The sequence below is a fragment of the Schistocerca piceifrons genome, chromosome 8 (assembly GCF_021461385.2).
Source record: "Schistocerca piceifrons isolate TAMUIC-IGC-003096 chromosome 8, iqSchPice1.1, whole genome shotgun sequence".
Taxonomy (NCBI): domain Eukaryota; kingdom Metazoa; phylum Arthropoda; class Insecta; order Orthoptera; family Acrididae; genus Schistocerca; species Schistocerca piceifrons.
The window spans coordinates 409,722,892-409,745,731 of record NC_060145.1 but is presented as its reverse complement, the minus strand read 5'-3'; the positions used below and the strand labels follow the sequence as shown (position 1 = coordinate 409,745,731).

The 22,840-nt window shown below is 44.1% G+C and overlaps 1 protein-coding gene across 2 annotated transcripts in view; it reads left to right on the top strand.

Annotated features, from left to right (window-relative positions):
- LOC124711211 (glucose dehydrogenase [FAD, quinone]) overlaps window positions 1–20,784 on the top strand; it is a 476,275-nt gene extending 455,491 nt beyond the window's left edge. For both annotated transcript variants that reach the window (XM_047241158.1, XM_047241159.1), the window contains 2 exons: window positions 1,980–2,342; window positions 15,848–20,784. In XM_047241158.1, coding sequence (XP_047097114.1) covers window positions 1,980–2,342; window positions 15,848–16,417 — 933 coding nt within the window. In that variant the 3' untranslated portion in view covers window positions 16,418–20,784. The remainder of the gene's footprint in view (window positions 1–1,979; window positions 2,343–15,847) is intronic.
- Window positions 20,785–22,840: the final 2,056 nt, after the last annotated feature.

Here is a 22,840-nt window from a genome sequence, read left to right as displayed (position 1 = left end):
GATGAACACAGAGTACAGATATACTACCAGTGCATACAGCCAAACACAGTAGTAAGAAACTATCTGGCTAAGGCCAATCTGTAACTTCTTTGTTTTATTAATAAATTTAACTGGATGATTATTATCGCCATTATCGATTAAATTGGTTCTATAGTTTTAATCCTTCGTAACCAAGAAGCTGAAAAATTTTGCTTGTATGTATCTGTTCATCCTTAAATTGTCCGCCCCGATAGCTGAGTGGTGGCGCCACGCTACCTCAGCGTGTTCGGTCAGAGAGCCGGTTGGCCTCTCTAATAAAAAACTGAGTGGAAGGATCAACAAACGAAGTTGAGCGGGGTGATGTGACGTCCGCAACGACCAAACACAATGATCAACAACGGAAAAAAGGTGATCAGCACGACGGATTGCCATCCTACGGGCCCGGGTTCGATTCCCCGCTGGGTCGGGGATTTTCTCCGTTCAGGGCTGGGTGTTGTGTTGTCTTCATCATAATTTCATCCCCATCCGTCGCGCAGGTCGCCCAATGTGGCGTCGAATGTAATAAGATCTGCACCAAGGCGGCCGGAGCTGCCCCTTAAGGCACCGCCCGGCCAATGACGCCCACAGCTCATTTCTATTTCCTTAAATTAAATTTATTTTCTTGTAAAAATGAGAATAAAGTGGTTAAACTTTCCTTAAACTATTGTTGAAGTGCAGGAAAACTGTAGTTTTTAAAAGTTAATAGATACTGGGGTTTTATATACCGCAGGCTCAATCACAGTGTCCTTTAACAAGTACGCTCTTCCAGGTTTAATATTATCCATTCGCTAGCATTATTAATTGTTTTGTTAAAAACGAACGTTGAAATAGATATTACACGCAAATTGCATGTTTCGAATAAACACTTATATATTATTCTACTCTCTGTAAAAACTATACAGCGAACATACACTCCAGAAATGGTGGAAGTTACAATGGAAAAAGAAATGCCAGACAGCATATCAAAATATTTTTGAGGCTTTCGTGGCCGTTTTCGTCGTATTACCTATTGACTTTTGTCTTGGGAATGTCGGCTGACGCTCGTTCAACGATTTCTCTGACGTTTTCCTAGCCGAAGGTGCATCTTCCGATCTGCCATCAGCAATGGAAGGTGAACATTTGATTATGCATATACGTCAGTTAATACTACAGAAATTCGTGAAGTTTCGTTCAGTATGTCGCTCATTATCTCATAAGGGCCCTATCTTGCCTCACTGTCATTGTAGGACGAGCCGTCAGCAGCTCCCGTCTCCACGACTTCTTCCTAAGAATTTAAGACCGCCATTTCCTACTACCATCCTTACTAAAATACGTATCTCAGAATAACCCTTCCATACCACAAACGAGGCACATGTGATTAACGTTCCTATCGTTCCTATTAACAGAAGAGTTATATGCGAGTGCAGGCTTTCTCGGCGAATTTCATATATGAAATCTTCGCGGGTTGTCAGCCGAGTAGCATCGTCGTCTCGTAGCAACCTTTCGATGGAATGCGTCTCCATCATCTTCAGGCGAAGTGTTGGGATATCGTCGGTTGCAGGCTTATATCTCTGCTGGATATAAGCCCGCCACCGACGATATACCTTCGCCTGAAGATGATGGAGACGCATTCCATCGAAAGGTTGCTACGTGACGACGATGCTACTCGGCTGACAACCCGTGAAGACTTCATATGTAAACAGTTATCTGAACTCATTCCACGAGACCCTGAGGAAGCACATGGCACACACAGTCTGGCGCACACTGTCTGGTACACATAGTCTAGGAATGAGAAACTTAAAGGAAATTCTTCTCCAGTAATCAGACAAATGAAGCTTTCTCCCAATAATAGCATTTCGTCAGGAACGGAGGGCCGAAGAGTGCATCACCAGTGGTGGAGTTTGTCCGTGTTGCGTTGATATCCTCGTATGTGGTACGCGCCGGATAGTGAAGGTAGTACTTAGGTAGGTGCTGTTGGGCAGGTGATCCTGTGCGGTGGCGCGGTCAACTCGCCGCAGCTGCTGCTGCTGTCGGGCGTGGGCCCGGCGGAGGAGCTGCGCGCCGTGGGCGTCCAGCCGGTGCACCACCTGCCGGGCGTTGGCCGCAACCTGCACAACCACGTCGCCTTCTTCGTCAACTTTTTCATCAACGACACGGACACGCAGGCGCTCAACTGGGCCACCGCCATGGAGTACCTGCTCTTCCGCGACGGGCTCATGTCCGGCACCGGCATCTCGGAGGTCACCGCCTTCGTCAACTCGCGCTTCGCCAGCCCCTCCGAAGACAACCCCGACCTGCAGTACTTCTTCGGCGGGTACCTCGCCAACTGCGCGCGCACCGGACAGGTCAGTGTTACTACTCATACGGGCTACTGTACCTCCTCTTTGTTTTTTTGGTCGTCAGTCTTGTGACATGTGGCCCAAGATGATTTCCTCTCTTGTGCAAACCTCTCCATCACAGAGTATCACTTGTGTTGCGTCCGTGGATGAGGAACAACAAATAACAGTAGGTTTGAGATGGCAACGAGTTTATTCCACAACAAGGGAAAAATCGAAAACAGAGAAATAGTGTAGAGCAGCCAGTGAGATGGCTATCAGCAGAGCACATGGATGCCACAGATGTTGGATTGTCGTGAAGCAGATTCGCTTTCGCAGTCCCAGAACCTCAAATCGCTTGATACGGGCAAGTCTTCAGGTTCAGATTGTATACCAATTAGGTTCCTTTCAGATTACGCTGATACAATAGCTCCCTACTTAGCAATCATATACAACCGCTCGCTCACCGATAGATCTGTACCTACAGATTGGAAAATTGCGCATGTCGCACCAGTGTTTAAGAAGGGTAGTAGGAGTAATCCATCGAACTACAGACCTATATCATTGACGTCGGTTTGAAGTAGGGTTTTGGAGCATATATTATATTCAAACATTATGAATCACCTCGAAGGGAACGATCTATTGATACGTAATCAGCATGGTTTCAGAAAACATCGTTCTTCTGCTACGCAGCTAGCTCTTTATTCGCACGAAGTCATGGCCGCTATCGACAGGGGATCTCAAGTTGATTCCGTATTTCTAGATTTCCGGAAAGCTTTTGACACCGTTCCTCACAAGCGACTTCTAATCAAGCTGCGGGCCTATGGGGTATCGTCTCAGTTATGCGACTGGATTCGTGATTTCCTGTCAAGAAGGTCGCAGTTCTTAGTAATAGACGGCAAATCATCGAGTAAAACTGAAGTGATATCAGGTGTTCCCCAGGGAAGCGTCCTGGGACCTCTGCTGTTCCTGATCTATATAAATGACCTGGGTGACAATCTGAGCAGTTCTCTTAGGTTGTTCGCAGATGATGCTGTAATTTACCGTCTAGTAAGGTCATCCGAAGACCAGTAACAGTTGCAAAGCGATTTAGAAAAGATTGCTGTATGGTGTGGCAGGTGGCAGTTGACGCTAAATAACGAAAAGTGTGAGGTGATCCACATGAGTTCCAAAAGAAACCCGTTGGATTTCGATTACTCGATAAATAGCACAATTCTCAAGGCTGTCAATTCAACTAAGTACCTGGGTGTTAAAATTACGAAAAACTTCAGCTGGAAAGACCACATAGATAATATTGCGGGGAAGGCGAGCCAAAGGTTGCGTTTCATTGGCAGGACACTTAGAAGATGCAAAAAGTCTACTAAAGAGACAGCTTACACTACAATCGTTCGTCCTCTGTTAGAATATTGCTGCACGGTGTGGGTACCTTACCAGGTGGGATTGACGGAGGACATCGAAAGGGTGCAAAAAAGGGCAGCTCGTTTTGTATTATTACGTAATAGGGGAGAGAGTGTGGCAGATATGATACGCGAGTTGGGATGGAAGTCATTAAAGCAAAGACGTTTTTCGTCGCGGCGAGATCTATTTACGAAATTTCAGTCACCAACTTTCTCTTCCGAATGCGAAAATATTTTGTTGAGCATAACCTACATAGGTAGGAATGATCATCAAAATGAAATAAGAGAAATCAGAGCTCGAACAGAAAGGTGTAGGTGTTCGTTTTTCCCGTGCGCTGTTCGGGAGTGGAATGGTAGAGAGATAGTATGATTGTGGTTCGATGAACCCTCTGCCAAGCACTTAAATGTGAATTGCAGAGTAATCATGTAGATGTAGGTGTAGAACCTGGTCGAAACCCTTATGATGGCGGTCCAATGGTGTGGCATCGTGGTATCAGCGAAGTTCAAGTCGAAACTGCAGGAATGATTTTTTTTTTCCCTTTATTCAGTTTCGATTCCCCCCGAAGGGGGCGGGCTGGCGGCATCTTAGTACGCCGCATTTCAGCGTACAGTATTTTTAAAACATGAGAAGGTGATAAGAAACAATAAAAGCAGGCGATAAAAACGGTGACTTAAATTGTAAAATGGCGGAAAATTGTGGAAATTAAAACATAAAACAAAGGGTTGGCGATGCTAATAAATAAAATAATAGACTGACAATTAAAAAAACACGGCAACAGTCTGGTTTCTGTTCACAAGAGATATAAAAATTACACCCAGCGACAGTATGATTTCCGTTCGCAACACTTTGGAAACGATGCACAACACTTAACACTCACTTGAAACCCTGCACTAAAAAGTTGACATGACGTTGACACATCACAGCCAACAGCAAATGAGGGGGAGGGAAATCTGGACAGATGAGGGGAAAGAAAAAGGGGGAGGAGAGGAAATGAAGTGGGGGGGGGGGAACCGATGGAGGTAGAGCACTCAGAAGATGGGGTAGGGCAGAGAGGGGAATGCAATAGGACTCAGGGGGGGGGGGGGAGAAATGAGCCAGAGGGTAGGTGGAGAAAAAACAGGATGGACGGTGGGGGGGGAGAGGGAGCCCAGAAAAAGGACAGAGGAAGGGTGGGGGAGGTGAGGATCAGAGCTGATAGGAGGGATAAATAGAGGGGCATCATCTGGGTGGCAGAGTCGATGGAAGCCACCTTGGGAAAGGAGATAAAAGGTGTAGAGGTGGAGGGTAGGGTGGACACAACGGTGAAGGCGCGGCAGAGGGCGGGGGTTGCAGAGGAGAGGAGCACCCAATGGATGAGGGGGATCAAGGCGGCGGGAGGTGTAGAGGACGCGGATATGTTCGAGGATTAGGAGCAGATCGGAGAAAGGAATCAGGTCGTAGAGCATCGGCGCTGGCGACAGGAGGCGTATGCAGAAGGCGAGGCGGAATGCATGGCGCTCGAGGATCTGGAGGGACTTATAGAATTTGGGGGTGGGGGGGAGGGGGGGCGGCAGGAATGAACAGCTGAATGCACTTATAAAGCCCCTTTCGGCGAAGGACTATGCCCGCTGTCGATGAGCCTACTGCGGCATTGCACAGCATGATTGGCGTGGTACCGTCGTGTAGCTATTTGATGTACGTATGCTGGCCTGGCGTTGCTGTTACAGTGGAGGCAGCTATGTGCGTGGGCCACGTATGAGCTGTTCAACTCGCCAGCACTGTGCCTGCGCTAAGAACGTCTGGCTAAGAACAGTTTGTGGCACGTGCGTCACTGCATCTGACACTACAGGTTTTACGAGTGCCAGCAGCCGTCTCCGGAGAGGAAGGAGTCGTTATTTCAGACGAGTTTAATAATTCTTGAGTGCGTGTTTAAATGCATACACGTTCTCGATAGCACACGACAAAATTAAGACCCTTATTGGATACCTTTTCAACCCTGCACGGAGCTGTGCGTTTACGAAGTGTGGTGGACAAGTCGACTAGTGTGACGTCACAATTCATTGCACGGCCAGTATATCTCGTCAGCTCGGCAGTGGACCATCTGAAACGTGACCCGCGGTCGCGTGGCGGCCGCCACAGTCGCGTCGTGCAAGCATTGATTGTCATGCTGCCCCTAATTCTTGTGAGTTAATTCCACGTTTTATTTCCTCACTGGTTGTGTAGTGAACCTCTTCATTTCGTAGTTCGTCAGCCCATCTAATTTTCAACACCCATCTGGAGCACAGCATCTCTAACTCCTCGATTCTCTTTCTTCCCAGTTTTCCTGACGTCTACGATTCACTGCCACACAATTCTGTACTTGGAACGTACAATCTCACAAAATTTCTGCCTCAAATTGTGGCTGATATCTGACACAAATATAATTCTCCCGCCCAGGAATGCCCTCTTTGCCTTTGCTGGTCTTCTTTTTACGTTGTCCTTGCTTCTCCCGTCATTTCTTGTTTTAGTTTTATTTGCTGTATTTTTATTTTTATTTCTTCGCCTACTTCGCGGTCACCAATGCTTATATTAGTTTTCTTATTTCTGTAGCTCCTCGTTACTGGCGTCTTTCTCTAGTCTACTCCAGTTCATATTCTGCACTTATTTAACTGTTCGTTCCATTCTACAGTCTACTGTAACACATTAATAGTGTGAAAAATCCGCTTCAGTTGCAGGCAAATTCTTATTTATTGCACGACCGGTTTCGAAGCCTGAGGTATCATCTTCACGTGCCACTAAATAAATATGAAAACATAAATGTGTGGCGGTGAGGTCATTCAGTCACATCAAACAGACGCATGATAGTGCAGGACAGCACTAGTGCTGTCGAAGCAGGCGCTGAGGTTGATGGTCCTGCTCTCCCACTCCATTGTTTGACATTGTTTTGTTCCTCCGTGACTGACTGGCCCGTCCGGCCCACAGTTATGTTTCCATAATTATTTGGTGGTACCTGAAGATGAAACCTGAGGCTTCGAAACCGGTCGTGCAATAAACACGAACTTTCTCGCAACTATAGTGGACTTTATATTCTGTTAATATTATCCTTGGTTGCGGATAAATATTTTGTAGTGTAATGTAGTTTAGAGGATGATGGCATATTAGGCCTCTAGAGCAACTCTCATTCACTGCGTCATTTTGCACTCTGAGAATTGTTTTTAAGATAATTAGTCAATTAAAATATGCAGGTGGGTGCAGGAACACCTGCTAAAATCAAAATATGGTCAGATAAACATACAAGGTGTTCTTACAAGAGATAGTGTGTACTGGACGTAAAAGTTCGGCCACTGTCCTAAAATAGGCATCAGTTTGATGACATTATTCGAGATGCTCATTCTTTCACATCTTTCATCTCTGCAAAAAATCACGAACACCCGGCAGTCCTTGAATTTGGTCACACGCTTGGGACATATGATTCTGTAACGTGTGCTCGCTGTCAATCATTCTGGAATACACCAGTGCTCAATACGTAGTCGGTAGACAGCAATCGAAGAATAGGAGAATGCGATGGTTTTGCTACTGCACTTTATCATCGAATCCAACACTCATGAAATGTTTCTGTTAGGTATTGTCGTACAAGATGCAGAATGTCAGGTGGTGTCCAGTCTTGTTTTTTTTTTTTTTTTTTTTTTTTGTCATCCTCTGTTCAAATACTCTTTTGGTGCAGTTCTTCACACCAGCCAGTGCATGGCCACTGATCTTTGAGTACCTACTGATACTTACATCCATCTCTCTTTCTCCATCTACAATTATTGCCTCTCCCGTCCTCACACTTCCCTCCCTCACCAAACTGAGGATCTCTTTCTGTCTTAGGATGTGTCTTATCAACCGATCCCTTCTTTTAGTCTCGTTGTATCATCAATTTACTTTTTCCCAGTTAAGTTCAGTACTTTCCCATTGGCTGTTCTATCTATTCATCTACTGTTCAGCATTCTTTTGTAACAGCACATTTCAAAATCCTCTATTCTCTTCTTGTGGGAACTGCGTATCGTCCACCTTTCACATCTGTATCAGCCGACAGTCCACACTAATACCTTCAAAACATTCTTTCTTGTACTTAAATTTACACTAGATCTCATAAATTTCCTTTCTAAAGAAGCTTATTCCGACAGCTGTTTGCAGCTACTTTTTGGGTCCACAGGAGGTTTCCGAGCAGGAGGTTTCCGAACGTTATTCCTGTAAACAAAAAAGCTTTGAAGCTAAATGCTGACTAAACCAATGGCCAACGAAAAGATGAGTTTTCGTCTATAAACTATTTATGCTTTCTGTACGCTACTTTCCCGTATACTGCTCTGGTTTTCTCGTTGGATACCCTCTGGGTGTACCAATGAACTATCTTACTATTTAGTGTTTTAATTATTTGCTAGCTCTGCCTGGCATGCATTACAGAGCCTCTTTATCTTTCTAAGTAGGTAGACAGACATTTATGTCAGATATATTTCACACACACACTCCACATACATTTAACAGATTTGACAAATAATTGTACCGATATCTCATCTTGATCTCTAGCGAATGTCTTTTCGAGAAAAAAAAGGACTTTCCACGGCAACTATTTGATTCATCCCTGATTTATGCCATATTACTCTGGAGAGGACGTTAAATCAATCTGTCACGTTGAGCCGTGAGGCATACATAATCTTTGACCAAAACCATGATGTGGTTGATCCATTACACAAAGCAAATGAGGGACAAGCTGCTGTCTATCCATTCAAAGAGTTCCATGTGAACTAATTACATGATATAAATACAAACGTGGACACTCATGGCACATTATACTGATGTGGGGATACTTCCTAATATTGTCTTGGTATTCCTTTTGCCCAGTGTAGTACTGCAACTTGACATGGTATGGACTCAACGACTCGTTCTAAGTTCCCTGCAGTAATATTGAGCCATCCATAAAGGTGAAAGGGTGAAAGTATTGTCGATGCAGAATCTTCTGCGAGAACTAACCTCTCGATTATGTCACATAAATGTTCGATGGCATTCATATCGCTTGCTCACATTGTGCCGAATGTTCTTCAAACCAATCGTGAACAATTGTGATCGGCGGAGATGGTGTCCATATAACTTCTATCCTTATTTGCGAATATGAGGTCCATGAATGTCTGCAGATAGTCTCCAGGTTTTCGAACATAACCATTTCCAATCAATGATTGGTTCAGTTGGACCAGAGGACCCAGTCCATTCCATGTAAACACAGTCCAAACTGCAATGGAGCCACTAGCCGCCATGAGCTTTCGCAGTGCCTTGTTGACGACTTGGATCGTTTGCTTCGTGGGGTCTGCACCACAGTCGAACCTGTCCTCAGCTCGTACAAATGGAAATTGGGACTCGTTTGACCAGGCCACGGTTTTGCAGTCGTCTAGGGTCCAATCGATATGATCAGGAGCCCAGGAGAGTCGCTGCAGGCGATGTCGTGCTGTTAGCAAAGGTATGCGCCTTGTTCGTCTGCTGCCACAACCTTTTAACGCAAAATTTCGCCACAGTGTCCTAGCAGACATGCTCGTCGTGCGCCCCTGATTGATCTCTGCGATTATTCCACGCAGCTTGTCTGTCAGGACTCACTACTCTTACGCAAACGCTTCTGTTCTCGATGCTTAAGTGAAGGCCATAGTCCACTGCGTTATCCATGGTGAGAAGTAATGCCAGAAACCTGGCATTCTCGGCACACTCTTGACACTGTGGCTCTCGGAATATTGATTCCCCTAACGATTTTGGAAACGGAATGTCTCATGCCTGTAGCTCCAGCTACCATTCCGCGTTCAGAGTGTGATAATTTCCGTTGTGCGGCCATAATGACCTTGAAACGTTTTCATATGAATCACCAGAGTACAAATGACAGCTCCCTCAATGGACTACAATTTCGTACCTTGTACGCGATACTACCGCCATCTGTATAGTTGCATATTGCTATCCCACGACTTCTGTCAGTCAACCGTAAAATTGCTACTGGTCAACCAAACGTTATTAATCTCAATCAATAGACAAAATGTAAAGAGAAAGTAGTTGCCAAGGAATAACTGGTGAAATTACACACAATTGTCTGTAACAGTCTTTATTCAAATTTGGTATAAGACTTTACGATATTCTTTTTTAAAAAAAACACCAATCATTTAACAAATAAGTCACAATTTACGATACGAAAGGACTGTTAAATTATTAAATTATTATAAAAAGCTGTATAATATTTCTAGCTCAGCTAAATTACAGGTGAATTTCACTCCATTCATTAAATGGCGCAGAATCTAACTTGTCTGCAACATATAAAGACAATCCTGTTTACAAATGTTCTCAAAATAGAAAAACTGAAACGCATGAGTCATGCACACGGGGGGACATTCACAGTTAATACATTAAATATATAGAAAAAACCTACCCCCATGAACCATGGACCTTGCCGTTGGTGGGGAGGCTTGCGTGCCTCAGCGATACAGATAGCTGTATCGTAGGTGCAACAACAACGGAGGGGTATCTGTTGAGAGGCCAGACAAAAGTGTGGTTCCTGAAGAGGGGCAGCAGCCTTTTCAGTAGTTGCAGGGGCAACAGTCTGGATGATTGACTGATCTGGCCTTGTAACACTAACCAAAACGGCCTTGCTGTGCTGGTATTGCGAACGGCTGAAAGCAAGAGGAAACTACAACCGTAATTTTTCCCGAGGGCATGCAGCTTTACTGTATGGTTAAATGATGATGGCGTCCTCTTGGGTAAAATATTCCGGAGGTAAAATAGTCCCCCATTCGGATCTCCGGGCCGGGACTACTCAGGAGGACGTCCTTATCAGGAGAAAGAAAACTGGCACTCTACGGATCGGAGCGTGGGATGTCAGATCCCTTAATCGGGCAGGTAGGTTAGAAAATTTAAAAATGGAAATGGATAGGTTGAAGTTAGATATAGTGGGAATTAGAGAAGTTCGCTGGCAGAAGGAACAAGACTTTTGTTCAGGTAATATAATAATGGCGTGTGACGAGGGCCTACCGTCGGCTAGACCGCTTGCCTAGTGCAAGTCTTTCGATTTGACGCCACTTCGGCGACTTGCGCGGCGATGGGGATGAAATGATGATTATTAGGACAACACAACACCAAGTCCCTGAGCGGAGAAAATGACCGACCAGCCGGGAATCGAACCCGGTCCCTTAGGATTGACAGTCCGTCGCGCTGACCACTCAGCTACCGTGGGCAGATGAATACAGGGTTATAAATACAAAATCAAATAGGGGTAATGCAGGAGTAGATTTAATAATGAATAAAAAATAGGAGTGCAGGTAAGCTACCACCAACAGCATAGTGAACGCATTATTGTGGCCAAGATAGACACGAAGCCCATGCCTACTACAGTAGTACAAGTTTATATGCCAACTAGCTCTGCAGATGATGAAGAAATTGGTTCAAATGGTTCAAATGGCTCTGAGCACTATGGGACTTAACATCTGTGGTCATCAGTCCCCTATAACTTAGAACTACTTAAACCTAACTAACTTAAGGACATCACACACACCTATGCCCGAGGCAGGATTCGAACCTGCGACCGTAGCAGTCGCGCGGTTCCGGACTGAGCGCCTAGAACGCTAGACCACCGCGGCCGGCGATGAAGAAATTGATGAAATGTATGATGAGACAAAAGAAATTATTCAGGTAGTGAAGGGAGACGAAAATTTAATAGTCATGGGTGACTGGAATTCGAGAGTAGGAAAAGGGAGAGGAGGAAACATAGTGGGTGAATATGGATTGGGGGAGAGAAATGAAAGAGGAAGCCGTCTGGTAGAATTTTGCACAGAGCATAACTTAATCATAGCTAACACTTGGTTCAAGAATCATAAAAGAAGGTTGTATACATGGAAGAATCCTGGAGATACTAGAAGGTATGAGACAAATTATATAATGGTAAGACAGAGATTTAGGAACCAGGTTTTAAATAGTAAGACATTTCCAGGGGCAGATGTGGACTCTGACCACAATCTATTGGTTATGAACTGTAGATTAAAACTGAAGAAACTGCAAAAAGGAGGGAATTTAAGGAGATGGGAACTGGATAAAATGACTAAACCAGAGGTTGTACAGAGTTTCAGGGAGAGCATAAGGGAACAATTGACACTAATGGTGGAAAGAAATACAGTAGAAGAAGAATAGGTAGCTCTGAGGGATGAAGTAGTGAAAGCAGCAGAGGATCAAGTAGGTAAAAAGACGAGGGCTAGTAGAAATCCTTGGGTAACAGAAGAAATATTGAATTTAATTGATGAAAGGATAAAATATAAAAAGGCAGCAAGTGAAGCAGGCAAAAAGGAATACAAACGTCTCAAAAATGAAATCGACAGGAAGTGTAAAATGGTTAAGCAGAGATGGCTAGAGGACAAATGTAAGGATGTAGAGGCTTATTTCACTAGGGGTAAGATAGATACTGCCTACCGGAAAATTAAAGAGACTTTTGGAGAAAAGAGAGCCACTTGTATGAATATCAAGAGCTCAGATGAAAACCCAGTTCTGAGCAAAGAAGGGAAACCAGAAATGTGGAAGGAGTATATAGATGGTCTATACATGGGCGATGTACTTGAGGACAACATTATGGAAATGGAGGAGGATGTAGATGAAGATGAAATGGGAGATACGATACTGCGTGAAGAGTTTGACAGAACACTGAAAGACCTGAGTCGAAACAAGACCCCGGGAGTAGACAACATTCAATTAGAACTGCTGACAGTCTTGGGAGAGCCAGTCCTGACAAAACTCTACCATCTGGTTAGCAAGATGTATGAGACAGGCGAAATACCCTCAGACTTCAAGAAGAATATGATAATTTCAATCCCAAAGAAAGCAGCTGTTGACGAATGTGAAAATTACCGAACTACCAGTTTAATAAGTCAGAGCTGCAAAATACTAACGCGACTTCTTTACAGACGAATGGAAAAACTAGTAGGAGCTGACCTCGGGGAAGATCAGTTTGGATTCCGCAGAAAGTTTGGAACACGTGAGGCAATACTGACCCTACGACTTATCTTAGAAGCTAGATTAAGAAAAGGCAAACCTACATTTCTGACGTTTGCAGACTTGGAGAAAGCTTTTGACAATGTTGAATGGAATACTCTCTTTCAAATTCTAAAGGTGGCAGGGGTAAAATACAGGGAGCGAAAAGCTATTTACAATTTGTACAGAAACCAGATGGCAGTTATAAGAGTCGAGGGGCATGAAAGGGAAGCATCGGTTAGGAAGGGAGTGAGACAGGGTTGTAGCCTGTCCCCGATGTCATTCAATCTGTATATTGAGCAAGCAGTAAAGGAAACAAAAGAAAAATTTGGAGTAGGTATTAAAGTCCATGGAGAAGAAATAAAAACGTTGAGATTCGACGATGACATTGTAATTCTGTCAGAGACAGGAAAGGACTTGGAAGAGCTGTTGAACGAAATGGACAGTGTCTTGAAAGGAGGATATAAGATGAACATCAACAAAAGCAAAACGAGGATAATGGAATGTAGTCGAATTAAGTCGGGTGATGCTGCGGGAATTAGGAAATGAGACACTTAGTGAAGGAGTTTTTCTATTTGGGGAGCAAAATAACTGATGATGGTCGAAGTAGAGAGGATATAAAATGTAGACTGGCAATGCCAAGGAAAGCATTTCTGAATAAGAGAAATTTGTATAGATTTAAGTGTCAGGAAGTCTTTTCTGAAAGTATTTGTATGGAGTGTAGCCATGTATGGAAGTGAAACATGGACGATAAATAGTTTGGACAAGAAGAGAATAGAAGCTTTCGAAATGTGGTGCTACGGAAGAATGCTGAAAATTAGATGGGTAGATCACATAACTAATGAGGAGGTACTGAATAGAAGTGGGGAGAAGAGGAGTTTGTGGCACAACTTGACAAGAAGAAGGGACCGGTTGGTAGGACATGCTCTGAGGCATCAAGGGATCACAAATTTAGCATTGGAGGGCAGCGTGGAGGGAAAAAATTCGTAGAGGGAGACCAAGAGATGAATACACTAAGCAGAATCAGAAGGATGTAGGTTGCAGTAACCACTGGGAGATGAAGAAGCTTGCACAGGATAGAGTAGCATGGAGAGCTGCATCAAACCAGTCTCAGGACTAAAGACAACAACAACAACATATAAAAAACATATTTTACAAATTTCTGCCAGTTAACTTACGGCAAACACACACGCTCGCCAGGTAGGACTTGCTAACTTTTACAACATTCTCCTTTCAAGGCAACAATTTCTACCCATAATGAAAGGGCAAGAAAACACACTAATATCCAACTACCTGTATAAAACACATAAGCACGTTGAGTAAAAGCATTAAAAGGTATTGAACTGGAAAAACACACAACAGTTTTTGCTGAGTAGAAACAATATAAAAAATCCACTACGGCGTACATTAACAACCTTGATTGATTATAGCCAAATATACATAAACACAAATTTACGTAAGTTACAGCTTACAGATGAGCAGGAATTAGTTATACAGTTGACTAGTTCTTAGCACGAGCCAACAGGAATTTTTCTTCTTTTTTAGAGTACCTTTTGCGCGGGAGTCTAGTAATACTTGTTATGGCAGGCGAGAGAATGGATCAGGTCTTAGTGCCTTGCATTTAAACAGTACAGTCTTTGGTGCCTTAGACTTTCACAGATATGGCAGAGGCTAACAGTCGAATAAACTCGTAGGTAAGCTGGGAGGGGAAAGAAGCGATCCGAACCACAGATTTTCTCTGATTCCCCCCCCCCCCCCCTCCCCTTTTCGTCTTCAAAAGGGGACAAACAGACCACCCTTTCTAATATTACCAACTTCCCGCGGGTGGGCAGACGAGAATAAATGGCGGGAAACCCCCCTAAAATTACGACTGGTATAATTAACAAGAATAAGTAAATTGAATTTAATTAAATTTCATAAAATCTTTTAACAATCAATACTCAACTTCTGGTGCGTTACGACTCCCAGGACTGAACCAACGCAGCACTTCCAAATACTCTGCCGAGCCTCCCGCTGCTAGCCGTTTCAACGGACGCAGGAAGGCGCGCCGATTTTCAGAACCTCCTCGCCGGTCGACAGCGTACAGCCGAACTGCAGATAGGCCCCTTGCGGACCCACGCTCAGGAAGATTCGTTTCGCGACGAGCAGTTAACGCCCCATACCACGGAGCCGCTGCTCGCGTCGCTTACGCTGATGCCGCCGTCTGCGTGCTGTCCCTCTAGCACCGGCAGAGAAGTCGCTTCTTGATGCCCCGACTGCCAACTCTCCTCGAGAGCCCATACAGCCACTACTTAAAGCGACGCGAACAGCCCACTTTTCGCCGTTCCCGCTAGAGGGAGACACCGAATTTCGACAAAGGCGCCACCGTCAGAAAACGGAGGGCGACTGCTTCACGGTACGCGCAGCGGCGTGCTTTTCAAAGCTGACTTTACTACGGCTCAACCAGAGTACAAACGACAGCTCTCTCAATCCACTACAATTTTGTACCTTTTACGCGATACTACCGCCATCTGTATAGTTGCATATTGCTATCCCACGACTTTTGTCACGTCGGTGTAATATTGCGTTTTGGACCGGGACTTGAACCCAACACCTTTACCTTTCCGAGGCAAGTGCTCTACAGACTAAGCAAACCAGACACGACTGACGCCCGGCATCAGCCGGCCGCTGTGGCCGACTGGTTCTAGGCGCTTCAGTCCAGAACCGTGCTGCTGCTGGGGCCGCAGTTTCGAATCCTGCCTCGGGCACGGATGTGTGTGATGTCCTTAGGTTAGTTAGATTTACGTAGTTCTAAGTCTAGGGGACTGGTGACAGATGTTAAGTCCCACAGTGTTTAGAGCCATTTGAACCATTTTTGACGCCCAACATAACCCCTGCTAGTTACCACAGCAGTAGTTTCCAGCGCCAGAAAGCCAACGTTTGTGTATTAAGTGCCGGCCGGGGTTGCCGAGCGGTTCTGGGCGCTACAGACTGGAACCGCGCGACCACTACGGTCACAGGTTCGAATCCAGCTTCGGGCATGGATGTATGTGACGTCCTTAGGATAGGTTTAAGTAGTTCTAAGTTCTAGGGAACTGATGACCTCAGAAGTTAAGTCCCGTAGTGCTTAGAGCCATTTGAACCATTGTTTGTGTATCACGTGTCTGTTTCGTTGGCAGGTGGGCGAGCGCGCTTCGGAGGGCGCCAACGGCACGGCGCCGATGCGCTCTATCCAGATCATCCCGGCGTACCTGCACCCCAAGAGCCGCGGCGTGCTGCGCCTGCGCAGTGCCGACCCCCTCGCAGCGCCGGCCATCAGCGCGCGCTACCTCACCCACCCGGACGACGTGGCGGCGCTCGTCGACGGCATCCGCTTCGCCATCCGGCTGTCGGAGACGCCGGCGCTGCGGCGCTACGGCTTCCGGCTGGACCGCACGCCCGTGCCCGGCTGCGAGAACTTCACGTTCGGCTGCGACGCGTACTGGGAGTGCGCCGTGCGCCGGCAGACGGCGCCCGAGAACCACCAGGCGGGCTCGTGCCGCATGGGCCCGCCGGGCGACGCCGGCGCCGTCGTCGACGCGCAGCTGCGCGTGCACGGCGTGGACAAGCTGCGCGTCGTCGACGCCTCCGTCATGCCCAAGGTCACCTCGGGCAACACCAACGCGCCCACCGTCATGATCGCCGAGAAGGGCGCCGACATGATCAAGACGCGCTGGCTCGCCAGGCGGACGTGGCGCTCCTGGTACTAAGGACTGCGACCTCCGCGGGCACCAGTGTCCTGTTCAGTAGACGGCTGCGTGTGCACTACGTAACATGAGACAATAACTCGCTCTTTCTCCAAAGACATTTCTCACGATAGTCTAGTGCTGCTCATCACCAGCATTTTCACTCCATACCATGTACATTTATTCATATCTATAGCACCAGAGACCTGCAAAATGTAGTGTTTGCGGTACCTTACGCTATGTTAACAACTTTTACTCTGAGACAAGGCACCACTCCAGCCGTACTCTGCAATTTTGTACCTTGTACGAGATACTACCGCCGTACGTATAGTTGCATATTGCCATCCTATGACTTGTCACCTTAGTGAACCCAACACCTTTACCTTTCCCGGACAAGTGCTCTACGACAAGGTACCGAGGTATGACTGACGGCGTAACTACTCCAGCTGTACTCTGATTAAAACCATAAAAGACACACTCCAGGAAGACGATCGGTGTTGTGGCTGATATGTGTAGCAAGAAAAACTGAGTATACTCTCAAATGGCTTCATGTCGTTAAGAAACAAAATCTACTTGTTATGAAAACTTTACGCGCTTCAGAGAATGATCCATCGCTCCAGTACAAAAAGAAACTTATTAACTTAGCATGACTCGGTTTCACAGTCATATAAAAAGCTTTAATGGGCATCATATGTAGCCCCCAGCAAAATTAAAGTTCCCGGTTCGCTTTTAAGATATTTTCCCCAACTGCGAGATGGTCGCGTATACAAACAGTGATCCAATACTGTCAAATATTTTTTATTCCAGTCTTTCATCACAATATGAATTCTTTAGACGATAGCCGGTTTCAGTCCGTAATGACCATCCTCAGATCTTTTTTTACACCATGTCCTAAAGTGATAAGGCCATAATGGTGTAAAAATGATCTGAGGATTGTTATCAAAGACTGGAATAAAAAAACATATAAGATATTTTCCTTTGCTTACAGAGACCCATTCTTAAGGTTTTCTGGTTGAAAATCGTTCTGTCAATTTATTGGGGTGGGTAGCATGCGGCACACGTGAATAGTATACGTTACTAGTTCCGTGAAATCTCTTAATCCCAGGGCCGGCGTATGCTAAGGGACACCTAGCGAACATTTTCTCAAACAAAAGTTGTTCACCATAACGTGATCTATCACCTCGAGACGTCTGCCGCAAACACTTTGAAACACCCAGTGTAGTGGATTGATGTGATTTATCTAAAACATGGCAGCAACGTTAAATGCCCAGCGTGTGAACCTGCTGATGATTCCTTAAAGTTTTCACATGACACACGATAAAACTGCAAGTAGTGTGTTTTATTAATAGCTTTAGGGCCAAAGGTGACAGTGATATCCTTTAAGAAACAAACGTCGGGCCAAGTGATAACTCTGCTAACATTCGTGCACGAATTGTGTTGCAAATTAATCAGGATCGACTGAAAAAGCCACTAGACTTCTTGCGACTAATGAACGATATTTACTGGTTTTGGGACGCTACCAACATCAACCCAGAATACAGATATTGTAAATTGCACCGTTGTCGCTTTCTGTCTTGTCTTCACTATGCTGACTTTTGTTTCGTGTGCAGTTAACTTCTCGTGCCACGTCTCCTTTCGTACATAAATCAGATGACCTGTTGAATTGTGGTGTCTGCCAACGAATTCACGCTAAATTGGAAACGGGAGGGAAAGCTGTCGGTTCAGATCGAGTACTTGCGATTTCTATTAAATGAGACAGCCCCAGCAGCCACTGCGGCGAGTGCCTTCAAGTACTCCTTACATTTTGTCTGTGACTTCGAGCTTCAGCACTGCCACATCTGTTGTCAGTTGCGTCAGCGTTAAGACTTGGCTAACAGAAACTGGACTGGCACGAGCAGAAGGTCCTTTTTAACCATGCTCGTGATGTGCAAGTGCTCGGACACTTTCTTTTGTTCGCTGGCAACGACAGATGTTTCGAGTGTGACATTACGAGCTCTGATTGTAACAATTAAATTCCAAGAGGTGAAATGTCAGCTAACAAGCAATTCTAATAAGACTGCAGTGCCGGCGTAGCAGGTACTAGCAATGTAGCATCGAACTGGGACCACAGCGCAACCGAGTGCTATCTGCCATCGAGATGGGATAGGCAAACGAATGTGCTGATGGTTCTTTTTCAGAATGAAAGACACCATTAAAGAATATTTACAGCAACAGTTTCATTCGTTACTCGTACGTGCGAAGGACATCGTTTTTCTCTGTTATTGGTATTTCATATACAAATGTAAGGTTGGCAATGCATCATTTCGAATTTTTTTAGCTTTGCGACACTGATCTTCTTCGTGTAATATACAAGCAGGTGTACTGTACTATTTGTCTTTCTCATTATTTGGTCACAATGCTACACAGTCCGACTCTGTCTTTCGACAGCCATACATTAGAGTATATTCACCCGTTATTATTACATCTATCTCGTTTCGCCTGCTGCTTTAATTTGGATGAAGTGTCCAGCATCTGGATTAAATTACAAAATCATTGACTGGTTCACGTATTATATTAATTAAAATTCATGATCAGATTTAAGGAGCATAGCAGCCCCACGGTTTGTTCATCCATTGATTACGCGGCTACATGCTTCTAAATCCGTTGAATCAGCTGATGGCTACAAAACTGAAACAAGTCATAAATTTCAATAAACCAGTATGTGACCAGCACACTCATTTCTGTAATAAAGGTCACCGGCCTCCAAGCGGTCTCATTTCGAGTCGAGCATGTGGTTGATTTCGTCTATTGCCTTTTTTGTAATATCAAACAAAGGTTGCCCGTTCTTGACGGAACACTGCGAAAATCTAATCTTCCACCACAAACTAGGAGCTGCAACGTAACTTGTAACGGTTTTTTTTCCGAGGAACTGCCACTAAAAACTTCGCATGCTTCAAAAAATTTTCTATCGTCAACATTTTTCTTTGAAGACAACATTTGTCAGTCTTCAACATAGCGGCATAGGATCTGAGATACCTGATCAGCCACTTCAGCAAATGCGCACAACTTCATCAACCACACTGCATACTTGTGAATTTATCTAGAAAGTTTACCGTGTCAGCATGGTTGTTGAGTAGTTTCCTTGCAAGAGGGCAAGAACACCAACAAGTAACAAAAGAAAACAAACATTTTGCAAGACATACTTACTCATTTTCTGACATCCCACTTGCAGCGGCAGCTGCTCTCAGTGATAGCTGTACACATTACATTCAACAAATGCCTTGATAAAAATAATGTTGAGGAAGCGTCTATCTACCAGTTTTAACGGCCCTAAGTAAGCCATGTTGGTGTATCTTGCGGGATTTCGTTAGCCAGTACAATTAGTTTGGGAATCTATTGTCTCAGTTTTATTGAAGGGAAAGCTGTTACGCAGACAAGCTTTAATCTCTATAATCTAATCTCTATAACCTACCTTCCGAATTTATTTGCTGAACTGTCAGTACCTGTAATAACTTTTCATTTCTGTCGGATTTCGCAACCGAATTCACAAGACACATAAGTTTTCTCTCTCTCTCTCTCTCAAAGCACACACAGACACACACACACAAACACACACACACACACACACACACACACACACACACACACACACACACACACACACACGCACAAACATACACACACACACACACACACACACACACACACACACACACACAATCATACACACATACAAAGCACACACTATAGTATATCCGACAGGTAGGAACACGCTTACGAAGTGCAATACACACTTTTGTTTATGAACCATAGCTTAAACTTAAAAAAATCTGTAATCCGTCCACCTTAACGGAAATGACCCGAGATTCAGTGTGTTTCTTAATAGATTAGATGCCCTATTTTATCTGAATGACGTGTGATGTTATGTTATTGCTTTGTTTCGTTTTCAACCAAAGTAGACCAAGGAAGGATCTACGGCGTAGGGTTGAAATGGTAAATGAAGCTAACAAGGATATACACCCTCCAATGAATTTGGTTAGTGTATACATAAAAGACTGTCTCTTATATCAAAATTACATTAGTGAACTTTGATTTGTAGAACTGTTAAGGTTAAAAAGATGCGGTATTTGTGGAAAAAAAAGTTTATAAAGTAAGGAACTGTTGGAAGTTTTTATATTCTGAAGAGTTTGTGCGTATGTTGTGTGGAGATTGAAATCTCCAGAGGTTGTTAATATTTATACATGACTAGAAATTAGTATTTATTTTAATCTCACTGCAGATGTATAAGTAACGTAGATAATGTACACCAAATGCCTTTGAAGGCTTTCGAAAATAGCAGACACAAATATTTTGCAGTGTGAGCACTAATTATTTTTAAAACTGAAGCTTTTGTACCACATGAAGTCTTGACAATAAAGAATCTTATTAAACATAGTATTATTTTAATGTGAATTTTCCGCTTATATAACTTGGTACAAGTATTCTACAAAGAAATATTCACTAACCGTATTCGAATGCCTGTTGAGATACAAGTAAATACTTTTTGTATATTATATTTACTATTGCTGTGGTTGTAATTATTTAAGTTTGACTCGCTGTTACTCAAATACTTTAAGAAATGATACTGCATGAAATCGTCCATCCTTAATATTTTTAATATTTGTTTCCATTTTCTCTGTCAGTTGGAGTTCTGTTTACCGTGTAGATAAGTGCAGTCAAAATCCGTCTGTTAGCACTGGATATTCCTCTAATTGTTTACTAGACTAATTTCGAGGAATTGCTTCGGAATACCTGTCAGGAAGCTGTGTAGATGTGTTGAACACATCAGAACAGTTCAAAATGAGAGAACACACTCTACATAGGCGTAGCACCTGAAGCACATCACCAGTAATAGCAGTGAGAATTCTTTGTAAAAACTGCAGAAAAATTTGGTATGCTTATTCTCTAGGGTAGGGACGGCCAAGACCCCTCCACACGTGGGGAGTGCGTACAGTATTCTGTCACCCGAGTGCACACTCCCCCACGCTGTCTGAGTGAGAAGAGGGGAAAGAGGAGAAAGATGGGGGGTAACTCGAACGCTCCAGATCTCAAAGTTCACTCAGTTGCTTGCATGTGGCTTGGTTGCAATTCTCAACAACACAGACCACAAACATAATAGCTTTTCATTATTATTTTGGCATTATATATATATGAACTGTCGGCAAACGGAAAGAGACAGTTTCGCGGACTTTCGCCGCACAATCGAGACTTATTTCGTAACATAAGTAAAAAATCCTTCTTTGCCAACAGTGAGGTTAAGTAAGTGGACAGGGATTTTTGTCAGAAGTTGTCCCTTTCACTACGCGATTTTCTTTATAAATGCGTTCCCATCAAATCAGAAATACGTTATTTCTCATCTTTCAACTTATTACTGGAGGTAGTGTGCAATAACGTCCCCTTAAAATGAGAAGTGTGCAATTCATTTCATACATTCTAATTTTCGTTCCTGCTATTCCTTTTCATTCAGAAATGCAACAGTCGCTGGTCTTAATCTAAAAAATGTTCATGCTCCTTCACTTAACCAACGTAGTTTTGCAGTAATCTTTAATGCCTCCATAATCTTCATTCAGTTCCATCAAAAACTACTGTAACTGACGGTACAATGATGTGTGCAACTTCAGAAAATTTGCTATTCGTACCACTAATTTCTTGACGTGATCCATGTCTGCAAATTTATAACAAAACACTTCTTGATGTTCAAAACAATGAATCCCGAACAAATAATCTACCGATAGTAATTTCTTACTCTTTCATTGACAGTTAAATCTTTACCACCTTTCTGCATGGTGTTGTAAAGCCGTTCCGTAGGAAATTTAAGGTACCTGTCGATTATGCTACTGCGTAATACATATTGCGATTCCTCATCCTTCTGTGGTACCCAGTAATTTTTAATGGCTTGTGACGAAAGCTCGCTAGAGTGCCTCTTCTTGTGTAACCCACTGCACCTGTGAACTTCCTGAAGGTACCATGAACAAATAGGAAAGGACAAACGGCGCTGACACCTCAGTTCTATAGATTTGAATAAAGTCGTGCTGACAGAACAATGTCGCATCAAACGTCAAAGAAATAGCATCGTATCGCACTTCTAAGTGGAATAACACGCTGTGCCGAGCAGTTCCGAGAAGGACCGAGCAATGGCGAGACTTTGGCGATCAGCAGAGCACTGCGCCTGAAACACGTATTGCTCATCCCCGCTCCCAAAGAAAATAATCTGTGATTGACGATCTACATTTCTTTGACGGCACAAAATGTCCTCTTCGTTGAAGAGAGTACGAAAAGATAATATATGTCCTATGCCCTGCAACAAAATTCACATGTCACATCAGTCCTTTATTTAGTTAAGTTCTTAGTCTTCTGACGGGATTGATGCGACCCGTCACGAATTCTTCTCCTGTGCTGACCTCTTCATAGCAGAGTGTCCTCAATTAT